General features: G+C 37.1%; 1 protein-coding gene across 2 annotated transcripts; it reads left to right on the top strand.

The window, feature by feature from the left end:
* The first annotated feature begins 10,770 nt into the window (after positions 1-10,770).
* On the top strand, positions 10,771-23,023 carry LOC140773841 (uncharacterized). Of its 2 annotated transcripts, none has more exons than XM_073116611.1 (8): positions 10,771-11,018; positions 11,520-13,037; positions 13,730-13,918; positions 18,641-18,736; positions 18,852-19,029; positions 19,572-19,704; positions 19,785-21,551; positions 21,681-23,023. In XM_073116611.1, exons 2-8 carry the CDS (start codon positions 11,684-11,686, stop codon positions 22,062-22,064), a joined length of 4,101 nt encoding a protein of 1,366 aa, XP_072972712.1. In that variant the 5' UTR covers positions 10,771-11,018; positions 11,520-11,683; the 3' UTR covers positions 22,065-23,023. The 2 variants fall into 2 exon arrangements, with proteins under 2 accessions (XP_072972712.1, XP_072972711.1); XM_073116610.1 differs by having other exon boundaries at positions 11,163-13,037.
* Positions 23,024-25,620: the final 2,597 nt, after the last annotated feature.

Here is a 25,620-nt window from a genome sequence, read left to right as displayed (position 1 = left end):
TCAAATAAATCATACTATCAATCAAATAAATTTATTAACATATGAATATCCAAGTCTACAATAATACATACTATACCATACTTACTCTAGCAGGACCCACACAGGCCACAACAAACCATCAAGATACAACTAAAACAACTAATATAAGAGTACACTATGATTCGACCTATATTATACAAATTATCGTTTAATATAAAATAGTACAAATATCAAATACTAGTACAACTCAATTTCTATATGAACTATCATCTATACCGTCTCGTATCTATAGCTCACCCCATCATCGCTCTAAAATATCTTCTCAAGATATCTCGAGTCGCTATCACGTACCATATATCTGAGGGATTAGAAAAAAAAAATAAAGGAATCATGAGCAAAAGGCTCAGTAAATAGACCTTACCTCGAATCAGTGATACCAAACAAAAAGTAAATCATGTACTGGATAATATGAGTCAGAAAGAGTATCATGTCATGAATGAGTATATGAATGTATCCTCAATAATACATAAATGAAAAGTAGATAATATGTCATACTGATAAAAGTATATAATCCTCGATAATGAATAAACAAATCTCCATGTCATATGATCATCATAACTCTCTATCAAATATGACACATGATACATGTCGACCATGATCATGCTATGAAATCAAATGCAACCATATATGATGTATATTGACCACTCGATAATCAGGTAATCCGATGATAATGAAATCACATGCATTTCTCAACATCTCAATCATCAATGTCATCTCTATATGTTATCATCATACTAGACCACTATGCATAGTCAACACCAGGTACCCGGTCTCAACATCATGCCCGAAGGCTCAGAGCATACTCCGCCACTCGCAAGAGTATCTCAAATATAACCATACCTTGCCATCCGCTAAGGGTATCAATATCCATCCCGACCGGGCACCCTTCTAGCTGATAGAAACTCGTGAGGATAACTCGCCACATATGCCCTAGCGAACGGCATGTGTCCAAATGTTTGCTGCGCACACAGACTAACGACCTCAAACGTAAGGCCAACAGGATCGCGACTATGTCGAGCAATCAATCATCCACTAAGCGCATCCTAACCATCGCGCCCACTCCGGTATCCTCACGCTTTCTATTAACTATCCTATCAATCATATTTCATGCTTTCCTTCTAAATAAAAGATCATATGCATATATCCAGTACAATAGCAAGTCAATACATAACAGGAATTTATGTGGAATAGAAATCAAGAGAAAAATAATATAATGCAAACTCCAACCATGTATCTAACACATGCATACTCCTACTAGTCTATCACATGCACACTCATGCTAGAGATCATCTCGGTATAAAATCAGAACAATATAATCATCTCCAATCATCATTATATATCACCAATGTATTCATATCTCAGATCAGCCTAATCAAATGCATGATAAAATATGCTCGACTGAAATCATCTCTATATAAATTCATATAATCATACTAGAGGCAAAAACATGTATGTACATAATATATAATATAACCTAATTTAAGAAAGGGATCTAGGGGATAAGACTACTCACCACCACTGCAAATACCAAACAACCACTCGTTCACGTTGCTATGACAATGATCAAGCCTCGATAGCTAAGTCCACGGAATTCTGAACAGGGGGGGTCGGAATCTGAAATTATTTAAGTAATATGATGTTAGCCGTTTATTTAATTAAAATCCGTTCATATAATATATGTTGATTTTAAGGTTTTAGAATTTCTACTTGTTTTTATAACTAGTTAGATTTTTAATTACAGATAAAAATAAAAATAAAAATATAGATGAAAACCTAACTATAATTATATCTTGATTAATTAGAGATTACTTTATAAAATAATAAATAAATGCATAAGCCTAGTTTTTTATTTGTTACAAAAATAATAATGTATAAGACATTAATAGAATTACTTAAAATGTATATCATAAGAATATTAGAATATAAATCTAATAATTATAATTTACAAATCTATCTATTAATCTAATATACATATAAGTAAATAAATAAATAAATATAATTATTACCTATATTTATGTGTAATAGTTTATAACTTAATTAATCATCAATAAACTTTAACTAATAATAATTATAATGATGAATACGTATTATTATTAGAATAAATAATGTCTACATCTATTTGTATTCATTAAGACAGAAATACCTAAGTGAATGAATAATAAAATTAAAAAGACTAATGGATTACCAGTACTAGTGTTGGGCTTGGCCCAACACTGGCCTGCTACAGTGCTGGGCTCGGCCCAGCACTGTTGCAGAAAAATAGGAAGAGAAGAAGTAGTTGAGGAAGACGAAGAAAAGAAGAAGGAAGAAGAAGAAGAGAGAGAAGAGAATAAGAGAAGAAAGAGAGGAGGGGAGGGAAGTGCGGACCCGGGCCGGCAGGGAGGGCATCGGCCGCTGCTGGCCAGTTAGCGGCCGGCCTCTCACCGGCGCTCGGCTCCGACGAGCCCGAGCTCGGGCAAGAGAGAGAGAGGAAGAGGAAGAGCTTCTCACCGGCGGCGGCTTCGGGAAGGTGGCGGCGGGCCGACGTCGGCAACGAGGAGAGGAAGGCAAGAGAGAGTAAAGAGAGAGAGAGAGTAGATGCGAGAGTGACCGAGAGAGAGAGGAAAGGCGGTGGGGGATCTTGGCGGTGGCTGCGACGGCACTGGGGCCCGCCGCGGCCAGCTGGCCGCAGCCAGTTGGTTGTGGCGACGCGAGGGGGGCATGGCACACTCCCTTCCTGCCACTGCATGGCACGAGACCGGCTACACTGTGGCCGGCCACGTCGTGCCATGTAACTAGTTTTTTTTTGGGGGGGGGGGGGATTGGGTTGTTACAAAAGTAGACTCCCATAGGGTGTATCCATGCTTGAGATGACTCAGTGGGGTCTGAATCACATCAACTATATCCTAACTAAATGAATACGTATAATTTTTAATACAGATTAGATAATTTTCAGATAGAAGATCGGATTCTAAACGGATGCGAATCAAATTTTGAACAAATTATGACATTTCTTCTAAAGACAATTAACACAAAAGAGTTTCAAATAAATAAATAAATAGTTTGCATGTCAAATACATAAAATTTAGTAAAATCAATATCTACATACAATATAGAATATATTATTAGTAATAATATTAATATTTATCATTTTAATAAGCAAACTAAAAACTGTAAATCATTCAAAATCTTTAAAATTGGCTTGGAAAAAAATAGTATTTAATTATTGAACATAATTAAGAGTCCCTAATCAAGTTTAAGACCAACCTTGAACTCAAACCAAACGCCACCGAAAAGGGGGTGTCATCCATTTTCCTTGGGGCATTCCTAGTGTGGACTAAAGAGGAGGAAACGGGTGCCCTTCCTATTTTTTTATTTTTTGGGTAAGGTTAAGAATGCATTAATCAGAAAAAACGGCAAGGCGCCCAAAATTACATAATAATGGTCCGCACATGTAGAGTGCCGGAAGCATCACTACACAAAATAGAGGTTAACCCAAGCATCCCTAAGCCTTCCTAACAAAAAGAAGTCTTCCAGCCTTGATTGCCAAGCAATTAGCAGCTCGGTTTGATTCTTGAAAATTATGAGATATCCTCGATTTTGTTGAAGTTGAGAAGATGATGAATATCCATGAAGATATTTCTTAGAGTTTTTTTCGCACTTATTAGATTTAAGGGAATGAACAAGTTGGATTGAGTTAGATTCCACCATTAGGTTTTGGATTGAAAGTCATTTAGCTTGCTCGAGAGCTTCACGGAGCACCTATGTAATAACCCAGATTTAAATTAATAAATTAATAAAATAATAAAATAAAAAATAAAAAAATTAAAAAATAAAAAAATGATATATAAATTCAATTAAATAAAAAAAGAGACAAAAAGAAAAAAAATTGTGTTGCATGGCACGAGCTTGTGCCATGCAAGTTGCGGGCGAGCTAAGGGTGCCACGCGCCCTTAGCTGTCGGCCCAGACAACCTAGTCGGGCTAGCTGGTGCGGTAGGCCCCGGCGCCACCGCAACCACTGTCGTTCCTCCTCCCCACCGCCTCTCTCTATCCTTTTCTTCTATCCACTCTCTCTTTCGGTCTCTCTTTCTATCTCTCTCTCTCCTCTTTCCCTTAAACTCTCTCTCTCTCTCACTGCTACCACCGCCAACTCGCTACTGTTGTCATCGTGCTACCGCTGGTGAGCCTCCTCCTTCATCATCTTCCTTCTTCTCTCTCTCTATCTTTCTCTGTTTCTCTCACTTGGGCTCGAGCTCGTCGGAGCTAAGTCAGGCTGGCCAACAGCGGCCGAGCCCCTCCCCGTGGCCTAGTGCCCCCTTCCCTTCTTCTTCTCTTCTCTTCTCTTCTTCTTTATCTTCTTTCTTCTTTCTTCTTCTTCTTCCTTTCTTCTTCTTCTTCATTTCTTCTTCTTCTTCCTTAGCTTCTTCTCCTTCTCTTTCTACAACAGTGCTGGACCGAGCCTAGCATTGTAGCACTGTTGTTTTTTTTATATTTTATTTATGTTATTTATTTAGATATTTCTTTTCTTAATTAGTGCAAATAGATTAGTTAGATATTAATTATTTTAATAGTGATATATATTCTTCAATATGATTATTATTAATTATAATTAGTATAGTTAATTATTAATTAGGTTATAAGCTATTACACATAGATATATGTAATACTTATATTTATTTAATTATTTATATTTCTATTAGATTAATAAATATTTTTATAAATTATAATTATTAGATTTATGTACTAATATTCATAATATATACATTTAAAGTAATTTTAGCAATTTATTATATACTATTGTTTGTAGAATAAGATACTAGTCTTATTAATTTATTAATTAAATAATTTATTATTTTGTATAATTAAGTAAAGACTATATAATTTCTAATTAATCAAGATAGAGTAAGAATTATAAAATTTATTATAAAAAAATAGATCTTGTCTATACTTATATCTTATTTATAATTATTTAGCTTTTATTTTATAATTATATATTTAGAATATTTTATATAAAATGAAACAAATCTTTCTCCTTATATTATAACTAGTATTTTATGATAATAGTATAATTAAAGTATTTTAATCGTACATATGATGTGGATCCAGTTATGTACAAAATAAAAGAAGTGATTTTAAACCTAATAAACACTTATATTCTATTTGAACTAATTCTAATTGGATAAACGACCAACTAATGTTACTTAAATATTTTCAGACCCCGAACCCCTTATTTGAGACCTCGTGGACCCTGCTAACGATGAGTTGACTCTCGGTTGATGGATATAAAGGATGTAACGCCCTCGCTCGGCACGGGCACGTGCACGCACACGCGCCCACACGGCACGTGCGGCGCACGCGACAGGTCGGGCGGGGACCGCCACGTACAGATACACTCCTGTGCACATACAATCATGACATCATCAAATAACACCTGCTAACATATCCATGATCACATAATCCATCACCAAATAAATCATACTCTTAACCAAATAAACCTGTTAGTATATGAATATCAAAGTCCACAATAATATACACTAGACCGCCACATAATCTGGCAGGACCCACACAGGCCACAACAAACCATCAAGATACAACTAAAATAACTAATACAAGGGTACACTATGATTCGACCTGTATTATACAAATCATTGTCTAATACAAAAGAGTACAAATATCAAATATTGGTACAACTTGATTTCTATATAAACTATTATCTATACCATCTCGCATCTATAGCTCACCTCATCATCGCTCTAAAATATCTTCTCAAGTCGCTATCACGTACCACAAATCTGAGGGGTTAGAAAAGAAATAAAGAGAGTCATGAGCAAAAGGCTCAGTGAATAGACCTTACCCCGAATCAGTGATGCCAAACAGAGAGTAAATCATGTACTGGATAATATGAATCAGAAGACAGTATGATGTCATGTATGAACACATATATATATATATATATGTATCCCCAATGACATATATATGAATGAAATCAGTTCTCATGAATGACCATATTATATCCTCAACCGAAATTATATAACATGATGAAATTACCATATAACATCACCGACTATAACACCATATCATGTATAACAATTATGATCCAATGATACTAGTCATAACAATGATGATGCATGATGCATGCCAACTACTAGATAATCATATATGTCAGAGCCAGATATAATTCACATATCTCTCACTATCACAATAATCCGTCTCAACTCTGAATATCATCCACCATGCTGGACTACGGTACCCGGCCCCAAACTCGATACACATCATGTCACAAGCTCAGAGCATACCCTGTCATACGCTAAGAGTATCTCTGTAGATAAATCATACCCTGTCATACGCTAAGGGTATCTCTGAAGAAAGTAATCATACCCTGCCATACGCTAAGGGTATATCAATGATAGTTGTACCCTATCATACGCTAAGAGTACAACTATCAGCCATCACCATACTCTGCCATACGCTAAGAGTATGTCCAGTACCAGTCCGGATCAGATACCGTTCCAGCCATCACATCACATCACATCATATACACATGTACTTTTATGATTTCCTATACATGATAAATCATATGCATATATTCAGTACGACAACAGATCATACAACTCAGGAATTTAGGTGGTAAAGAAGCCGAGAGAAAAATGATGTAATGCAAACTCCAACCATGTATCTAACACATGCATACTCATGCTAATCTATCACATGCATACTCATGATAGAGATCATCCCGACATAAAACCATAATAGCATAATCATCTCCAATCATCTCTATATATCACCAATGTACTCATATCCCAGATCAGTCTAATCAAATGCATGATAAAATATATGCTCGACTGAAATCATCTCTATATAAAGTCATATAATCATGCTGGAGGCCAAAACATGCATGTACATAATATATAATATAACCTAATTTGAGAAAGAGATCTAGGGGATAAGACTACTCACACTGATCAGAAGATACAAACCACGTATCCCTTACATCCGCCCATCAACCGTGTGACACTTCTCGCTAGCAAGGACAACGGGGTCTCAAATAAGGGGTTCGGGATCTGAAAATGTTTAAGTAACATAAAGTTAGTTGTTTATCCCATTATAATCCGTTCGAGTAAAATATGATGATTTATTAGATTTTAGAATTTCTACTTATTTTTATGATTGACTAGATTTTAATTATAAATAAAATATAAATATAGATAAAAACCTAATTATAATTAAATTATATCTTGATTAATTAGGGACTATGTAGTCATTATCTTATTTGTTACAAAATAATAATGTATAATAAATTAATAGAATTACTTAAAATGTAGATCATAAGAATATTAGAATATAAATCTAATAATTATAATTTACAAATCTATCTATTAATCTAATAGATATGTAAATAAATAAATAAATATAAGTATTACATATATTTATACCTAATTAATCATTAATGATAAAAATTATCATTAATAAAATTATATTGAAGGATATATAATATTATTAAAATAGTTCATGTCTAAATAATCTATTTACATTAATTAAGAAGAAAAATACCTAAATAAATAACCTAAATAAACTAATTAATTAATAAATTAATCACATCTGCCATCAGTGCTGGGCCGAGCCCAACACTGTGCAGAAAGAAAGAGAAGGAGCTGAGGAAGAAGGAGAAAAAGAAAGAAAGAAAGAAAGAAGGAAAGAAAGAAGAAGAAGAAGAAGAGGAAGAAGAAGAAGAAGAACAGAAGAGAAAGAGAAGAAAGGAGGTGAGGGAGGTGTGGACCCGGGCCGGCGGGGAGGGCACCGGCAGCTGGTGGCCAGCCAGCTGCCGGCCTCTCGCCGGCGGCTCGACTGCGACGGGCCCGAGCCCAAGGTAAGAAAAAGAGAAAGAGAGAGAGAGAGAAGAGAGAAGAAGAGAGAGGAGGAGAAAAGAGCTCACCGGCGCTCGTGGAGGTGGCGGCGGTGGCGATAGTCCGGCCTCGGCGAGAGAGAGAGAGAGAGGTTTAGAGAGAGACCAACCGGGAGAGAGAGAGAGAGAGAGAGAGAGAGAGAGAGAGAGAGAGAGAGAGAGAGAGAGATTTAAAGATAAAGAGGGAAGGCGGTGAGGGGGGGCGGTTTGCGGCGGCGCCGGGGCCCGCCGCGGTCAGCTGGTCGCAGCCCATTGGCTGCGGCAGCGGCAGCGGGCACGTGGCGCCCCCACCACGCAAGCTGCATGCGCAGCTTGCATGGGCACGAGGCCGGCCACAGTGTGGCCGGTCGCGTCGTGCCCAGAAATTTTTTTTTATTTTTTTTAATTTTTTTATAGATTGGGTTGTTACAAAGGATATGTGGTTATGTCTTCTTATTAGATATGAGTAGTCTTATCTCCTAGACGTCTTTCTCAATTATGATATATTATATAATTATGTATATGATATTTTAACTTTCATCATGATTATATGATCTTATCTAGAGATGATATCAGTCAAGCATATTTTATCATTCATTTGATTAGATTGATCTTGGATATGAGTATGTTGGTGATATATATAGAGATAATTGGAGATAATTTTATTGTTATGACTTTATGTCGAGATGATCCCTAGCATAAGTATGCATGTGATAAACTAGTAGGGATATGTATGTGTTAGATATATGATTCAAAATTGCATTACATTATTTTCCTCTTGACTTTCTTACCATCTAAATTCTTGATATGCATGACTTATTATAGTACTAGATATATACATGTGATATATCATATATAAGGAAATGCTTAAATCTCATTAATAAGAAAATTAATAGAAAAGGCATGTGGGTACCCGAGTAGGCGCTGGGGTCAAGGGTCATTGGATTGATAATTATGGTCGCTAATATGTAATATCTCGTGGCACATATCCGAGGTCAGTTGAGTTTGTGTGCACAAACAATCGAACACCTACTATTCGCTAGGGCATGTGTGTTGGCGAGTTACCTTTATGTGATTTCTATTAACTGGTGGGGTACTCGATCTGGATGAATTTTGATATACCCTTAGCGTATGACAATGTATGATTATGACTAAAATAACTTTAGCATATGATATTGTATGCTTTGAGCCTACGAGCAAGATGTTGAGACCGGATACTAGGTGTTGATTGTGCATAGTGGTCTAATATAATAATGACATTGATGATTGTGATGTTGAGAAATGCATATGATTTTATTATCCTGATATACGTGATTATCGAGTGGTCAATATGTATCATATGTTGTTGCATTTGATATCATAGTATGGTCATGATCGGCATGCATCATATTGAGAGAGAGAGAGAGTTATGATGATAGTATGATATGGAGATTTATTTATACATTGTCGAGAATTATATATGTGATTAATTATGATATGATATCTAAATTTCATTTATATATTATTATTGAGGATACATTTATGTACTCATTCATGGCATAATCCTATGTGATTTATATTATCCAGTACATAATTTACTCTTTGTTTAGCATCACTAATTTGGGGTAAGATCTATTCACTAAGACTTTTGCTCATGACTCTCTTTATTTCTTTTTTAACCCTATCAGATATGTGGTGCATAATAGCGACTTGAGGTATTCTGAGAAGATATTTCTAGAATAATGAGGTGAGTTATAAGTGCGAGACGGTATAGATGATAATTTGTATAGAAATTAAGTTGTATCGTTGTTTTCTATATTTATACTTTATTGTACCAAACGATGATTTGTATAATACTAGTCGGATAATATTATACTTATGTGTTAGTGGTTATAAGTCGTATCTTGATGATTTGTATAATACTAGTCGGATAATATTATACTTATGTAGTGGTCTAATGTATATTATTATGGACTTGGATATTTATATGTTAACAAATTTATCTGATTGATAGTATGATTTATTTGGTGATGGATATATTAGTAGGTTTTATTTGATGATGTCATAATAATATGGGCAGGTATCTATGCGTGACGGGCCCGTCCGACCTGTCGCATGTGCCACGTGTGCCGTGTGGGCGTATGGGCCTACACGTGCCCGTGCTGAATAGGGGCATTTCAGCCTAGGATTTCGTAAATAATGCCGTACCATATTGGACTGGGGCACTACCTACCAGCAAAATATTAGAGTCAGCATCTCTAAAAAGCTAGCCTCCTCCTCCCTGAATAAATGACCCGTCAGGTCGTCACAGTTTAATTTAATCCAACTGTATCAGGGTGAACACCCAATAAGGAGGGGAGGAACATGGTTTTCTTGAATACTTTCCATAGAATGTTTAAAGTAGTCTATAGTCGTGGTGACTATATGTTATGCCAACATGCGTACAATGTAACCGAAGGAGAATCAAAATTAACACCAGTACAGCTTTTTCATAATTGCCAAACAAATTAAATAATAATAGAAAGAATAAAATTCCTTCGCTGCTTGGGAGATTCTCACCCTCCCTAGGCCACTCGCCACCCAGCCAAGTTATCGTTAAAATTGAATCTTCCTCTCGGCGTCGAGCTTTCGAGAACTGGGGTTTTAGAATTTGGATCCCAGAGTATTATTTGAATCGGGTTTTTCAGAATTTTCCTGTTAAAGTTGCTTTAGTGCGTCGAGAGTAGGACGCGTGGCGGAGTTCGAGTTTGCAGGTCTGACTCGGATACCGGGTCAGCTTATATCTCTTCAATTAGTTCGTACGAAGCGGATCGTATTTGAACGAATAAAACCCGACCCATTACAAAGTTAATAAATATGTCACACAGATGTTAGGGTTCCAAATCTTTTACTTCCCCAATTCTGGTCTGATGCGAACTGGGAGAGAGGAGGATTTTTATTTTTCTCTTCTTGCGTCAGATCGGGGTGTCGTCGATGAGGAGCAGAGTATTTGCGGTCGTAGATTAGGGTCGGATCCTGCGAAGGAGAGTGCTCGTTTAGGTGCGGAATCTTTGCCAGGAAAAGATCGAGGGCAGCTCTTTTAGGCGGTTCTTGGAAGAAGAAAGCCGACGATCCAAGGCCGGGGGAAGGAGCTATAAGTAAGTGTCAATGTTCTCTTTTCTTTTCTTCTTTTTGGATCGAGCTTTCCTTCTCCTCTGCCTCTCTATTTTCTTTTCGTTTTGGATCTGTGGACAAAGGTTGATGTGTTGCTCCTAAGTTACTTATTTCCTTTATTTATTAAGGGGCCTGTCTGGATGCCGAGTCCCATACGATTTGTACATCCTCATGCCTAAGAAGTGGACTGGGAGAGGAAGAAGTGGGCAGGGCTAGAAGCGATGACTAGTTTCTCTATTCAAGATCTTTGGGGATAATATACCTGATTGAAATGGTTTTATCCGAGTCGCTTTCTCAGGATTCTGCTCTAGCAGTTCTCCTTTCCGGCTCACTTCTCCCTCTCTCTTTTTTTATTCTTTAAACCTTCTCACTTTTCCAAAGGTTACAGCCTATGGAATGGAGCATCCAAACATCCCTTATTTTTATTTTTATTTTTGTTGGTATATTTCGTTTCTCTCATTGATTGATCATGCTGGTGAAAATAGTTGCAGAAATCAGTTGCTTGGAAAGTCTTGAGAGTCTATTCAAGTTATCAATGTTGACCTGGCGTATTGATATCACATGCTCTTTTTCTATCTGAAAGAAAATTGCGAAAGGCCCTCAGGATACTATAATAGAATTATTCATCTTATATGCATTTACATATGAAATGGGATCTCGTGGAAAGCTATTATTTGACCTTAATGAACTGCCGACAGAGGAGGAAGATGAGAAAAATACTGTTGTCGTATCACAGCCCCAAAAGTCTCTTCCTATTTTGAGTAATCGGACCTCCAATTTACTTCCACCACCTGAAGGTTGTCAACGAATAATAAATGCATTTACACATGCTTCTTCTGGTTCAGTCTTTCAACCTTTTGTTAGGAATAAAGATTCACAGAACTTAAAGGAATGCAAGATGGAGGGAGTTGACTTGAATGCTAATAGAGCCTCTACATCTATAATTGCTAATTACACAGATGATACTAAAGGTGCACGACTTCCGCCTGCAGGGCAGGATGTCCAAGCTGTTGAAAGAGAAGAAGGTGAATGGTCTGATGTGGCCGACAATTCTGACACTGTGGGGACTGATCCTAGCGATAAAGATGAGATAGATAGCACTGAAGCTGCTCAGGAGCAAAAAGCAACTGAAGAGAGTGAAACTGGTTTAGTTAAGTCTGATGATATTGATAAGGATGACAATACTCTTCTTGGACCTACCAACAGTGAAGTTTTGGATACTTATACAGATGAGAAAGTTTATGGCCCATCAGGATCAGAGAGCAACAGAAATTTAGAGTGTGAATTTAAAGGTCTATCTGCAGATGGCCTAGAGGAACATCCTTCAACCACAAAGTTTAAAGATGTGAAAGGGGTTGAAGCTAGTTATGCATTAAAAGTTGGACATAATCCTGCAAAGAGGCCTAAACTTGATGAGCACAAGGAAGCAATGCTGGGGAAGAAAAGAGCTAGGCAGACACTTTTTATTAATGTTGAGGATGCTAAACAAGCAGGCACTATGAAAACTTCAATGCCAAGGAGGCCAACATCATTTCCTGCCCCCATTATCACACGTACTGTAAAAGATGCTTCTCGTGCTAGTGCTGCTGCTGTTGAACGTTTTGCAGAAAGGCAGAGTCAACCAATAAGCAAGGAGTCTGATGGAAGTAGTTTGCCAGATCCTATTGAACAAAAAGCTGAATCAAATGGTGATTATATTGATTCTGGATCCCAAACTCGCTCCAAGAAGGTAAACAATAATGAATTTACTTCTGAAGGGTACCCACCACCGATACCAAGACAGGGTTCATGGAAGCAGCCAGTAGACTCTAGACAGTTCAAGAATCCTCCATTTACTTCACGGAAACAAGTGGTAGCAGGTCAAAGTAATGCAGATCAGAAATTGGGAAATAAAAAGCATCTTCCTGCTAAAAAGCAAGCTCCAAGCAACTTACAATATCAAGATACATCAGTGGAACGGCTGCTGCGGGAGGTGACAAACGATAAATTCTGGCACCATCCAGGTTAGCACTTCTTTGAAATAATGGGGTCTGTTACTCCTTTTTAGATTATAGGATTCCTAGTTTTCAGTGTCACTTGGTAGCCATCTTGTAATTATCATTAAGTTACTTGTAATAACGTTTTTGAATTTTTGTGGTAACCAGGCAAAAGTTTTAGTATCTCATATGGTACGTTGTGCAGAATTTGACATTCAATTTTCTACTAGCATCTGCACAATCTTTATCATGGTTATGATGATCAGAATTTGAATTCATCATATTGGATTACAACTAAGCAAATACTCATTAAGTCTGTTTCTATGAAGAAAAAAGAAATTTTAACCTGTTTCCTAAGCAATATATTGTCATGTAATCCACTAATCAATATTTGGATCACCTTGTAATGACGTCGTTCTTTGCAAGCAACTTGGCCTTGTAGTTAAGAATCCTTTCCTGGTGTACTATCCACCTGTTATGGAGGAAGAACTAAGCTGTCTCCCTTCATTGGATTCGTTTGTGTCAAATTGACAGTTGTTTTGACATTTTTATCGTGCTGCGCATCTTTACTTCCTAGTTTGTGCAGTAACAGCTACTCGACGGGGATAATCACTGAAATTTATATTATTCCATTTGTGTTTTTCCCTACATTGTGGAATTATTGTTCAACCTTTCTGTTTTGTGATAGAAATATAATACAAGAATTTGTGTTTTACCAGAGGAGACAGAACTTCAGTGTGTTCCTGGAAGTTTTGAGTCTGTCGAGGAGTATGTCAGAGTGTTTGAGCCTTTGCTTTTTGAGGAATGCCGAGCTCAGCTATATAGCACATATGAGGAGCTTCTAGAATCTGTTTCAAGGGATGCACATATAATGGTTCGCATAAAAGCTGTGGAAAGACGAGAAAGAGGTCCGTTTAGTCTATATGTGTTGTTTTCTTTTAACTCCTCCACAGCTTCTGATTTGTACAAGGCTGCCTTGATTGATATGTTTTACTGCTAATCAGCTTTCTTTAAGGTATCCATAATTAGGTTGGTTATTACCATTTTGATGGTTCGATTGAAAGATTGATTTTTCTTGTACAATTTCTTCAAACTAATTTTAAAATTGATAGCATTCTTTTGCTGGTTGTGGTTTCTCAATTTGGATGTTGCTGAATTGATTCTCTATTCACATTTGGATGTCAGTATCTGCTGTTTCTCATAGAGGAAATAGTATGGTTGTGAATCTACTTTTAGAGAGCATAACTTGTAGTGACTGTATACCTTGCTACTACATATCTTAGTAGTGCAGGTTTAAGCGAGGGAATAAATCTCTCTAGCTATGCGATAAGGCTACATAGACGTTGCGCACCCCAACCCTGTTGTGCACCAGTGCTAATTAATTTTGTATGCATATATGACTTAAAATACATGTATATCTAACCCATTTTTGTTTTTGGTCTTGCCAAAGATGCCCATATAGTCATATATATAAGCTTTGTAGATTTCCTTATCAATTTTGAATTTATTCTCATGAAGCCTTTCTGTTGTCCCTTGTGAAGTTCCTACTGGTTAATTCATGGTTGAAAGTTTTGGTTTCAGATTTTACCATTAGGAAAAACAAAAAAATAAGACCAAAATGGATCAGTTTCAACCGCAAATGGTCCAAAACCAAAGTGAAAACCAGAAATCTTTTTGATTCTGGTGATCGGTGAATCTCGGCCTTAGTTTCCGACAAGTACACTTGGGTGAAACTTCTATTCATTCATTTGTTCAATGCATGACGTCGAGTTTCAGCAGAAATGAACAGATCTGTTTCATCAATAGTTGATGGGAACTCACCTTGAATATGGTAAATTCATTGCTTTCGGGATGGCTTTTGTTGGTTTTAGCCGGCTTCAAGTCTCAATTGCTTGTTTTATTGCCAGTTTTTGTAGTGTTGGTATTTTTGGTTGAATCTGTCAAAGCAACTGAAATAATGATTTTAGGTCCATTTTTGTTTATTAAGTTGGATTTTGGTTCTCTTTACATGAATCCAACCAAATATGGACCACAAAATGAATGATCGACTCTCTTACATCCCAAATCAATGAAGAACGATGGTAGCTATATTGTTGTGCCAACTAAAATGCTGTGCATATTGTCTTGGAATCTGAGAAGTACAGACACGAATACGGAACACGAACACGACATATTTAGGACACGGCAAAATAAATAAATAAAAGCATTATATATGTTATCAATATGTTTAAAGAAAATTTTCCTAAACTTATAGTATAAATACACTAGCATGCATAAATTATTTATGAGAAAAACAAAATGTACACAATACTAGAAAGCCAAAAATGATAATGCTAATATGTGACAATACAATTTCATATTTTGAGAATAAATAACTAACTACCATTACTTAACTATAGTAGATGCATAGGCGAATCTATGATTTTACAATAATTTGTTAATATTGATTTTCTTTTATGTATTAACTTGTGATTGTTGCATTATATTTCTATAGCATATGCAGGAAATTCCTAAAATAGATAATTTATATTATCAACTTTTATACCATATGATAAATTTTATGTCCAAAAAATTTCTCGAGTGTCTCTAAAAGTGTCTAAGGAGTGTCCGAATTTATTCCATAATTTCTTAAATATTGGATATGTTGTAGAATTGTCTGACACGTATCCAACGAGTGTTCGACAAGTGTCGGACATGGACATGGACCCGGACACAACATGCTATTTGAAGTGACCATGCTTCATATCTTGAAATATAATTTTACAGATTTCACTTTTAATTTTCTTGCTGTTTTATGTCGCTTTGGCAAAATCTTTTTTGGGTGCTATTGATATTCTGTCAGCCAATATTGCATTCATTGATAGTTAACTACTCTACATGATCCAGGCTTGTTCTGATTTTTCTGAATCTATTTTCATCTTTCTAAATAGAAAAAGAAGACCAAAACTGAAGCTGTCAAACCAATATGGAATATACATAAACTGACCGAAACTTCAAATGTTTCAGTTTTTTCATACACTGAGACCAAGACCAAACACGAAACCAAACTCTGAGCTTTGGTTCAATGTTCATTTAGTTTGCTGGCTATTGTTCATTTTTCTGTTGTCTACGCCTTCATTGCCTTACCTAGTGAAATCTTGATTATGAAGTTTGCTTCATAAAATATTGATTAGTGCTTCACCATCTATTGGTGCTTCTGATTTTCTGAATTGTTGATTTTTTTACCCAAAAAGTAGGGGCGAGAATGGGTCAAATTATATCTATCCCAATGTGATTCCATATCCGAGATTTTTTGGATATGGGTTGAGATTTTTCTATTCATCTGGAGATTCGAATTCATGTCTGTATCCAGATAGTTTGATGCAGATACATATATAGGTTGAAGAATAATATTCGAATCAATATCTGCATATAATTTAATTTCAAATATTATTAAAATAGTGATATACAATACTTTTTATACTTTTATCTCTAATATAATTTTCATATACATTTACTTATATTCTACAGTATATCACAATTCTTACACATTTAGAAAATGAACACAGATAATATCTGATATTTGATCCTTATCAGTGGTTATATTTAGCGGATATGGTATCCATATCTGAAAAACAGAGATATGGATATGAATATGATCCGTATCTGACTGTTTTCACCCCTACCAAAAAGTCAATTTGAGCATGTTACATTAGAAGGAACTAGGAAAACTTAGACTTCTGCTTCATCTTACTGTGAGATATTTAACTTATTTGCCAATTAAATAGTTGGTATATGATTGCACTTATTATGATGTTATTAGGATAACTCTTCCAGGTTAGGTTATGCGTCAAGTCTTTCAAGCTCTAAATATAACTTTATGTCTATTTTCTTCATCCGCAAGTAGTAGCTGATTTCTTGTCAATCAGTGATGAAATGTTTGTATTTCCATGATTATTCTTGGGAATTAGCTACTGGAATTACTACTTAAGGTTGTGATTGAATAGTCTGATTGTACTTGGTGGGTCAGAACTTTTGTGCTTTCTAGATGTTACAACAGGAGCTACAATTTTTTTCCATAATATTGGCTTTGACCTCCCACCGCCAAACTACTGTTATAGCAGTGCAAAATAGTGGATTGACATCATGGTGGCTGCCATGGTACCAGGTTATTACGTGCGCCATGGCATGTTAGGTCAGCGGCTATGGCGGGTTATGGTGGCTGCTACGATGGATTATGGCCTCCTTTAACATATTTAAGTTTATTTTATTTTTCAGGTAATATTTATCTGATACTTCAATTATGGACATATATAAACTGGTCGATAATCTATGACCAATGATTACTTATCAATCAAAGAAACTAAGGCTTTTGAACATTGAAAATTTGGGGTTTGACTTTTTAAAAGGACGACGACGTTGAAGTAGATGGAGATGCTATGATAGGAGAGAAACTAAGGCTTTTGAACATTGAAAATTTGGGGTTTGACTTTTTAAAAGGACGACAACGGTGAAGTAGATGGAGATTCTATGATAGGAGAGAATTTATTAGAAGAATATGATGACTGATGTATTTAATTTGATTGCTCTTCAGGTTAAAGTCTAATGCAACATAAGTTAGAAGATGCTATTTTTTCTTTTGGTAATGCCATGTCAAACTGTCAACTCTTTCTAATACTTTTTGATAAATAAAACTATATTTCTTATATATTTTATACTTCTTTTTCTTTAATTCTTATGTTTTGGTTAGACTTGATATGATATGTTACTAACTATATAATTGTGATGAAGTTCTTTATAATAATACAATCAATTTAGAGAAGTTAAACTCAGAAAAATTATTTGAGGTCCGCTTTGGGTTCATAGTGTCTGTAATGGTGCTTGCTACTGCAGATGCCATACCTATTATCTGCTGTACCTGCCAAGCTGTTTTCAGAACATCATCATATATATGCGTGTTTGTGTGTGTGGCCTTGAAGAAACTATTACTAGATTTGCATATTTAGTTTTTACCAGTGCAGTGCAGTGCACTGCAGTATGCGGATCATGTGGGTGACTGTTGGTTGTTAAATATCTTATCTGGTGGTATTTTTGGTAGTAGAATCTGGTACTTCCACACCCTTTAAGAAGAATCTGGAATCTGCAGCATTTGTTTCAAAAATTATATAACTCCATGTGTCAGCTAGTCCATAATATTTTGGAGGTATCTATCCTGCAAAGGATCAAACAGTGGTGCTACTACAGTATGGATGGCGAGTTATTGTCTCAACATCAATGTCAGACAAGCTTAGTAGTGTAATGAATTATGGTTTATATCAGATAATGTCTTATATAAGGGTCAATAGAGGGACAGCATGTCTTTTGTAAACTAGCTAATGTCTGAATGTTCATTAGCTTTCATGTTTCCTTATTGCTTACATGGAAAGCAATTAATTATTTAATTGATAATTTTTTATTTTAGTTGTTACGTACTAGTTATTTATTCCTGCATTTTTTTTTTGGATAGCTTTCTTCTTTATTTTCATAGATTTTAGGCCCCCACTCAACCATGGTTTTCTGTTGAATGGCTTCATTGTTGAGGCCTTTTGTTTAAGATGATTGTTTATGTGCAGTTCAATAATCTCATTTTACTTTTCCTATTTTCATTTCAGGATGGTATGATGTGGTAGTTTTCCCTGTACAAGAATGCAAGTGGACTTTTAAGGAAGGTGATGTCGCGGTTGTGTCATCTCCTCGGCCTGGTTCAGGTGATATTGGCTCTTTTAGTTTAGTTAATTTCACATGGCTTTCTTGTTCTTCTTTTATTGGTTTATAAAGTATCATACTAGACTTAGTGTTGCTCATAGCAATTATATTTTGTAGTTGTCCAAGCAACCAGGTCTATTAGGAGGAACAACTCTTTGAACGAAGAGGATACTGAACCAGATAGTACAACCGGACGAGTTGTTGGTACAGTCAGGCGTCATGCACCTATTGATACACGTGACCCTCCTGGAGCAATTCTCCATTTTTATGTTGGTGATTTAGGTGACTATAGCAGGTAATATCTATTTCCAACTTCCTCTGCATAGAAAGAAACATTATATGTTGGTGATTACAGTAGGTTTGGTTTTGCAAAACCTTGTACTTACATGGGTGGCTGATAGGTCTGATTAGCAATAATTGTCTGAGCTTAGAAATTGGAGACAGTTTAGTTGGTATCTGGATATTAATAGTAGGCAAAGTGAAGATTTAGAGAGCGAGATGCCTAAATACATATCATGTGAAGTTGAATTCAATTATGTCAAATAAAAGTTATGTGGGAGCGCTCTAGCACAAAGTGGAAACAAGTTGTACATTTGTGCTTTCTTCAGTCAACAGTATTGTGTTTTTCTCTCTTTCAATATAGCCTTCCGCCATTTCTGCTTTCTTCGGTCAATAGTATTGTGTTTTCTGTTTTTCAATATAGCATTGATATCTATAAATACAATCGAACATTTTCTTAAAATCTTGCCACCAGCTCTTTGTGCAGTGTACGTGCATTTTCATCATTTGTTGAGCATTCATGAATTAACTTTTTGTTGTCTTTTGGAACTTCTGTAGCAAGGTGGATGATGATCATATCCTGAGGAAGCTTCAACCTAAGAGCATTTGGTATCTAACTATTCTTGGGTCTCTTGCAACGACTCAGCGGGAATACATTGCTCTACATGCATTTCGTCGGCTCAACTTGCAGGTGATAAGATGTTGACAGGTGGACAGATTTTAGTTTTACCTTTGCTGTTTTTATTTGGTGCTGAGATAATTGTGTTGCAGATGCAAACTGCAATTCTTAAACCGAGTCCAGAACATTTCCCCAAGTATGAAGAGCAGCCTCCTGCTATGCCTGATTGTTTCACTCAGAATTTTGTTGATCATCTTCATCGGACATTTAATGGTCCACAGTTGGCTGCAATTCAGTGGGCTGCAATGCATACAGCTGCTGGTACAAGCAGTGGAGGGGCAAAAAGGCAAGATCCTTGGCCTTTCACACTTGTTCAAGGCCCTCCAGGGACTGGAAAGACGCACACTGTATGGGGAATGTTAAATGTTATTCATCTTGTGCAATATCAGCATTACTACAATGCTCTGCTAAAGAAACTTGCTCCTGAGAGCTACAAGCAATCTAGTGGTAGCAGTTCAGAGAGTGTTGGAACAGGATCAATTGATGAAGTACTGCAGAGTATGGACCAGAACCTCTTTCGGACTCTGCCAAAACTTTGTCCCAAGCCCCGGATGCTTGTTTGTGCCCCATCTAATGCTGCTACAGATGAACTGCTAGCTCGTGTTCTTGATCGTGGCTTCATTGATGGAGAGATGAAGGTTTATCGGCCTGATGTTGCACGTGTAGGAGTTGACTCACAAACTCGTGCAGCTCAGGCTGTTTCTGTTGAGCGAAGAACTGAACAGCTATTGCTGAAGGGACGTGAAGAAGTTATTGGTTGGCTGCATCAGTTGAGAACTCGTGAACAGCAGCTCTCAAACCAATTAACCATATTACAAAGAGAACTCAATGTAGCAGCCGCAGCAGGTAGATCCCAAGGTTCTGTTGGAGTTGATCCGGATGTGCTTGCTGCTCGGGACCATAATCGTGATATACTACTTCAAAACCTCGCTGCTGCTGTGGAAGGTAGAGATAAAGTTTTGGTTGAGATGTCACGGCTCGTTATTTTAGAAAGTAGGTTCCGAGCTGGAAGCAGCTTTAACTTGGAAGATGCTCGAGCTAATCTTGAAGCTAGTTTTGCCAATGAAGCAGAAATTGTTTTCACGACGGTGTCAAGCAGTGGGCGCAAGTTGTTCTCTCGTTTAACTCATGGGTTTGATATGGTTGTCATTGATGAGGCTGCCCAGGCTAGTGAAGTAGCTGTTCTCCCTCCACTTTCACTTGGTGCTGCAAGATGTGTCCTGGTTGGTGATCCACAACAACTCCCTGCAACTGTCATAAGCAAAGCAGCTGGAACTTTGCTCTACAGCAGAAGCCTTTTTGAGAGATTTCAACAAGCTGGTTGCCCTACTATGTTGTTATCTGTACAGTATAGGATGCATCCTCAAATTCGTGATTTTCCATCAAGATACTTCTATCAAGGACGCCTTACAGATAGCGAGAGCATTGCCAACTTAGGTGATGAAGTCTACTATAAAGATGCTTTATTGAAGCCTTATGTATTTTATGATATCATACATGGTCGAGAATCCCATAGAGGTGGATCTGCCTCATACCAGAATATTCATGAAGCACAGTTTTCATTGCGGTTGTATGAGCATCTACAGAAGATTTTGAAAGATAATGGTGGGAAAAAGGTATCTGTTGGCATAATTACACCGTACAAGTTGCAGCTGAAGTGTCTTCAACGGGAGTTTGAAGATGTTCTAAATTCAGAGGAAGGGAAAGATATATACATCAACACTGTTGATGCTTTCCAAGGCCAGGAGCGTGATGTGATCATTATGTCATGCGTCCGTGCCTCTAGCCATGGTGTGGGTTTTGTTGCTGACATACGCCGAATGAATGTTGCTCTTACCCGAGCTAGGAGGGCATTATGGGTAAGCTCTTCTCTCTCTCTCTCTCCCTTCAGCATGTGTAGACATAATTACGCAATTATTTATACATCTATACTCAGACAGTTCACAGTAGACATAGAAGTGATGTGGTTTGGTTTTATTTATTTTCAGGTTGTTGGCAATGCCAACGCTCTCATGAAATCAGATGACTGGGCCGCTCTGATAGCAGATGCGAAGTCCCGGAATTGTTTTACGGACATGGACAGCATTCCTAAGGAGTTCCTGGTCATGAAGGGGTCTTCCAGCACTCCAGTCAAAAATTCCTCCAACATGAGGAGCTTGAGAGCTGGTGGTCAAAGACAGAGACATTTGGATGTGCTTCCTGAGTCCAAATCTTCTGAAGAAGACGACAAATTCAATTCATTTATACCAAGGAATGGCGGCTACCGAAATTTGGATGATCTGGGGCACTCCAGTGACAGATCACGAGATGCTCCGCAGCATGGCACTGCTAGGAGACAGAACTCATCTAGTGTTTCTAGGAGGGATATGTGAAAACTTGGGCCTTGCATAGATACATTTTAGTCTAGTGACACGAGCTGCTGGAGCTTTGATGTTTAGGTGCTGCATCCAGATTCTCCGCATGGCATTTGTGGCAATTCCCTTGAGAGCTGACATTCTTGGTTAGTTTTCATCTGATAAATGACTTGCCTGTACTGGGTGGATGAGCTCGATAAGATGCTGCTTATACTAGTGATGACCAGTAGGCAGGCAGCAGTCATTGATTCGAATGTGACATCTCCTCATGGGCTTGGATGTGCTAAAACATGATCGATGCTGTGCATATTGAAAATCAACTGATGATGTGTAAGATATGGTTCTCAAACAGTTAACCCTTAATATCCACTGGTTGATCGCCCTGAAGATTTTATGCAAGAGATAAGTGGCCATCCTTCTTGGCTTGAAGTGCTCCATCTTTATATGATTGGCAAGAGTTCCAGCAATTCTGGAAGCTTGGGCAGGCAGCTGCTCTGTTAATATTCACGGGTCTCGCATGGAGCTTTTATGAGATCCTAGAATCTGTACAGAGATATGGCATATGGCATCTTGTTGTTTGTTTTTTTTTTGTCATGGCTGCCTGCAGGAGGACCAACTTTTAGTAAGCCTATGCAGCAGGACTGATATAGTATGCCTACGCAGTAAGACATGCTTCAGTTACAGGACTTACGTAGCTTTCACAGGGGCTGATGCAACTGCTTTTACTGTCGATGTATCTTCAAAGGATCTAAGCTTTTAGGGCTAAATTTCGTGGCTCAGGGACAAAAATGATCCGAAGCATGCCACAGCTGCTTGGTACTTGCTGTTTTCAGTATTATCAGGTGTGTTGTGGAGGCATGGGGATGGGATGATAGGCATGGGGATGATACCTTTTCTTTTGTAACATAAATTCATTATCAGCAATATTAATTCTTTTTCCCTTTCATCCTATAGTTGCTGATTTGGGATGACAAAAACTGGGTTTTGAGGTAATAAACATGAACACATTTTGTTTTATAATCGGGTTAAATGGGTTGAGCTGTTTATGGCTCGAATTTGATTAGATTAAATTTAAAAATGTTTAAAAGTTAGATTATTGGGTTGAGTCAACTTTTGTCGCCCTTAATACAAATGTCATATAGTACTATAGTACGGGTGAAAATGGATCAGATCAAGTTTTGACCTGCTACTCGATTCTAATCAGATACGGATTTCTTTATTTGATCCAGATTCAGATACAAATAGGGGTGCAGTAAAATGTTCGGATCATAATATTATTATATACAGATTTGGGTAATGGATATTCGTTTAATTGCTAATACCAACCCCTAAGCCACCAAACCTTACCCTTTCCATCTCCCAATCGGTAGCTGCCTCCCAATCTCTCCTTGCCATCATTGATCATCGCCTTCGTTGCCATCATCTCTCCTGCCTCTCTATTGTCATCGCCAATTTGAGCTTGGCGTCACCAAGCTTCGCCTCCTTCGGTCCTCCCTCCTCGAGGCCGCTGTCACCAAGCTCTGCCTCCTCCGATCCTCCCTCCTCGAGCTTGTTTCTGTCACAGCTTATTGTTCTCTTTTGCAGGTTGAGTTGAAAGGCGAAAGAGGTGACAGTTGTAAGCATGTAGGAGGAGCACAGCTGGTTTCTTGGACAGTACGAATCAAAATAGCCTTTAATGTCGCTCGAGCATTGTCATTCTTACATAGATTGGAAACTCTTGTAATCTAACATAATCTGAAGGCGTCTGATGTTCTCCTGGATTCAGTATGTAGCTGACCTCATCAATTTTCTGTTATATGTTGAAACATAAGGAGAAACTACTTGCAGGATTTTAAAGCAAAACTCTCAGATTTTGGCCTAGCTAGGAATGGTCCTACTGGAGACGAGACTCGTGTCTACTAGAGTGGTTGGAAGTCATGGTTATGCTGCTCCAGGATATCTTGCAAACAGATTAAGCTCCTCAATTCGTTATAGCTTAAATATTCTGCCCGGGTATACATGTGATCCTATCTCTGATATCAGATGTATACTAAAGTGGTTGGAAGTCATGGTTATGCTGCTCCAGAATTTCTTGCAAACAGATTGAGCTCCTCAATTCATTATATCTTAAATATTCTACCCTGGTATACATGTGATCCTATCTCTGATATCACATGTATATATCAGTTAACCTTTGCCTCTGATTTCGTTCCTGTCATTGCTTTCTGCAATGGAATAGTATGATGTTATGCCTCAATATGTGTTCCGATTTACCTTATTTTCGTCTTCTGTTTCCATACTAGTACCTATGACAGTTGTCTTCTGCCTCCAATTTTAGTTCTCTTTGTGAATAACCTCAATAGATTTTGCAGTTCCTCAATTAATCTAAGTCAGTTCTAAGTGCGAATACTGATCTTGATGAGTTAATTATGGGAAATTACTTTGTAATTCTACAATGTTGTCAAAGTGTCCTTTTATCAGCAGTATTTGCAAGCACTTTTTGAAGACATTCCATTTGCAAGTACTTTTATGTTAATTGTGTCTAAAATAAATGTTATAATTCATTTATGACCAATATGTATCCGTTTATGATCCGATCTATATCTGTTTAAGATCCGATCCGTATTAAAAAATTATCTGATCCGTCTTCGAATTTATATTCGGACTAAAAATATAGATCCAGATATGGGTTGAGCACTATTCAGTTCGTATCCCTATCCGGACTAAAAATATAGATTTAGATATGGGTTGAGTACTATTTGGTTCGTATCCGACCTGTTTTCACTCCTAACCCGCAATACACACACAATACAACTACTAATACTAAACACATCCATGGTCTATCATTTTGTTATAGAATGTGAACCATTTCAGGAGAATCTGTCTCCACAAAGAATGTTGTTAAAGTGAAGCTCCCTAACTTTTTAATGGGCCTCTCATTTACCAAGCCTCAACATTGAAAATATCGGAGGGAGACAGGGATCCTAATAAGTTTAGAGATACGGAAGGTAAAAGACCAAACCAAAGCACAAAGATCAAATATGAATTCGTGAAGGAAAATTGAGTCATGCTAAGTTTAGAAAAACCAAATAAGTATTAAACTTGGAAACTGAAGTATAAAACTTGAAAACTGAAATCTAGACGGATATGGAAAAATCAATATTACTCTAATTATGAAAATTCAGTTCAAGTTGGTGAGTGAAAATCCGAGTAAGAGTACAATATGGAAAGCTGAGTAAGAATAGAAAAAGCAAAACTTGACAAACATTACCATGATTTTTTTAATGGGAAAAACCTCTCTCACCAAAAAGAAAAAAAAATCATTGACCCACCAAAACGGATTGGTCTACTCAAATTGTAGAAACAGGTTTAACTTATAATCACTTTTACTTCACCAATAATATCTCCAATTGAAGTCCCCCACTTGCTCGAACTGATAGGGTTTGTTATAGATCGATTAGAGTCGATCAACAACAAGAGGATTTAGGGTTTGGTCAGGGTGAATAACAATTGATGGAGATGATCAAAGGTGGTGGATCTTGGTTGTAGGAGAGATGGTGGTGGTGGTAGTGGAGGAAGATGATGGAGTATGTTG

This window comes from Typha angustifolia, chromosome 13 (genome assembly GCF_048772165.1).
Source record: "Typha angustifolia cultivar Huaian chromosome 13, ASM4877216v1, whole genome shotgun sequence".
NCBI lineage: Eukaryota > Viridiplantae > Streptophyta > Magnoliopsida > Poales > Typhaceae > Typha > Typha angustifolia.
This window is presented reverse-complemented; position numbering and strand designations above follow the sequence as displayed.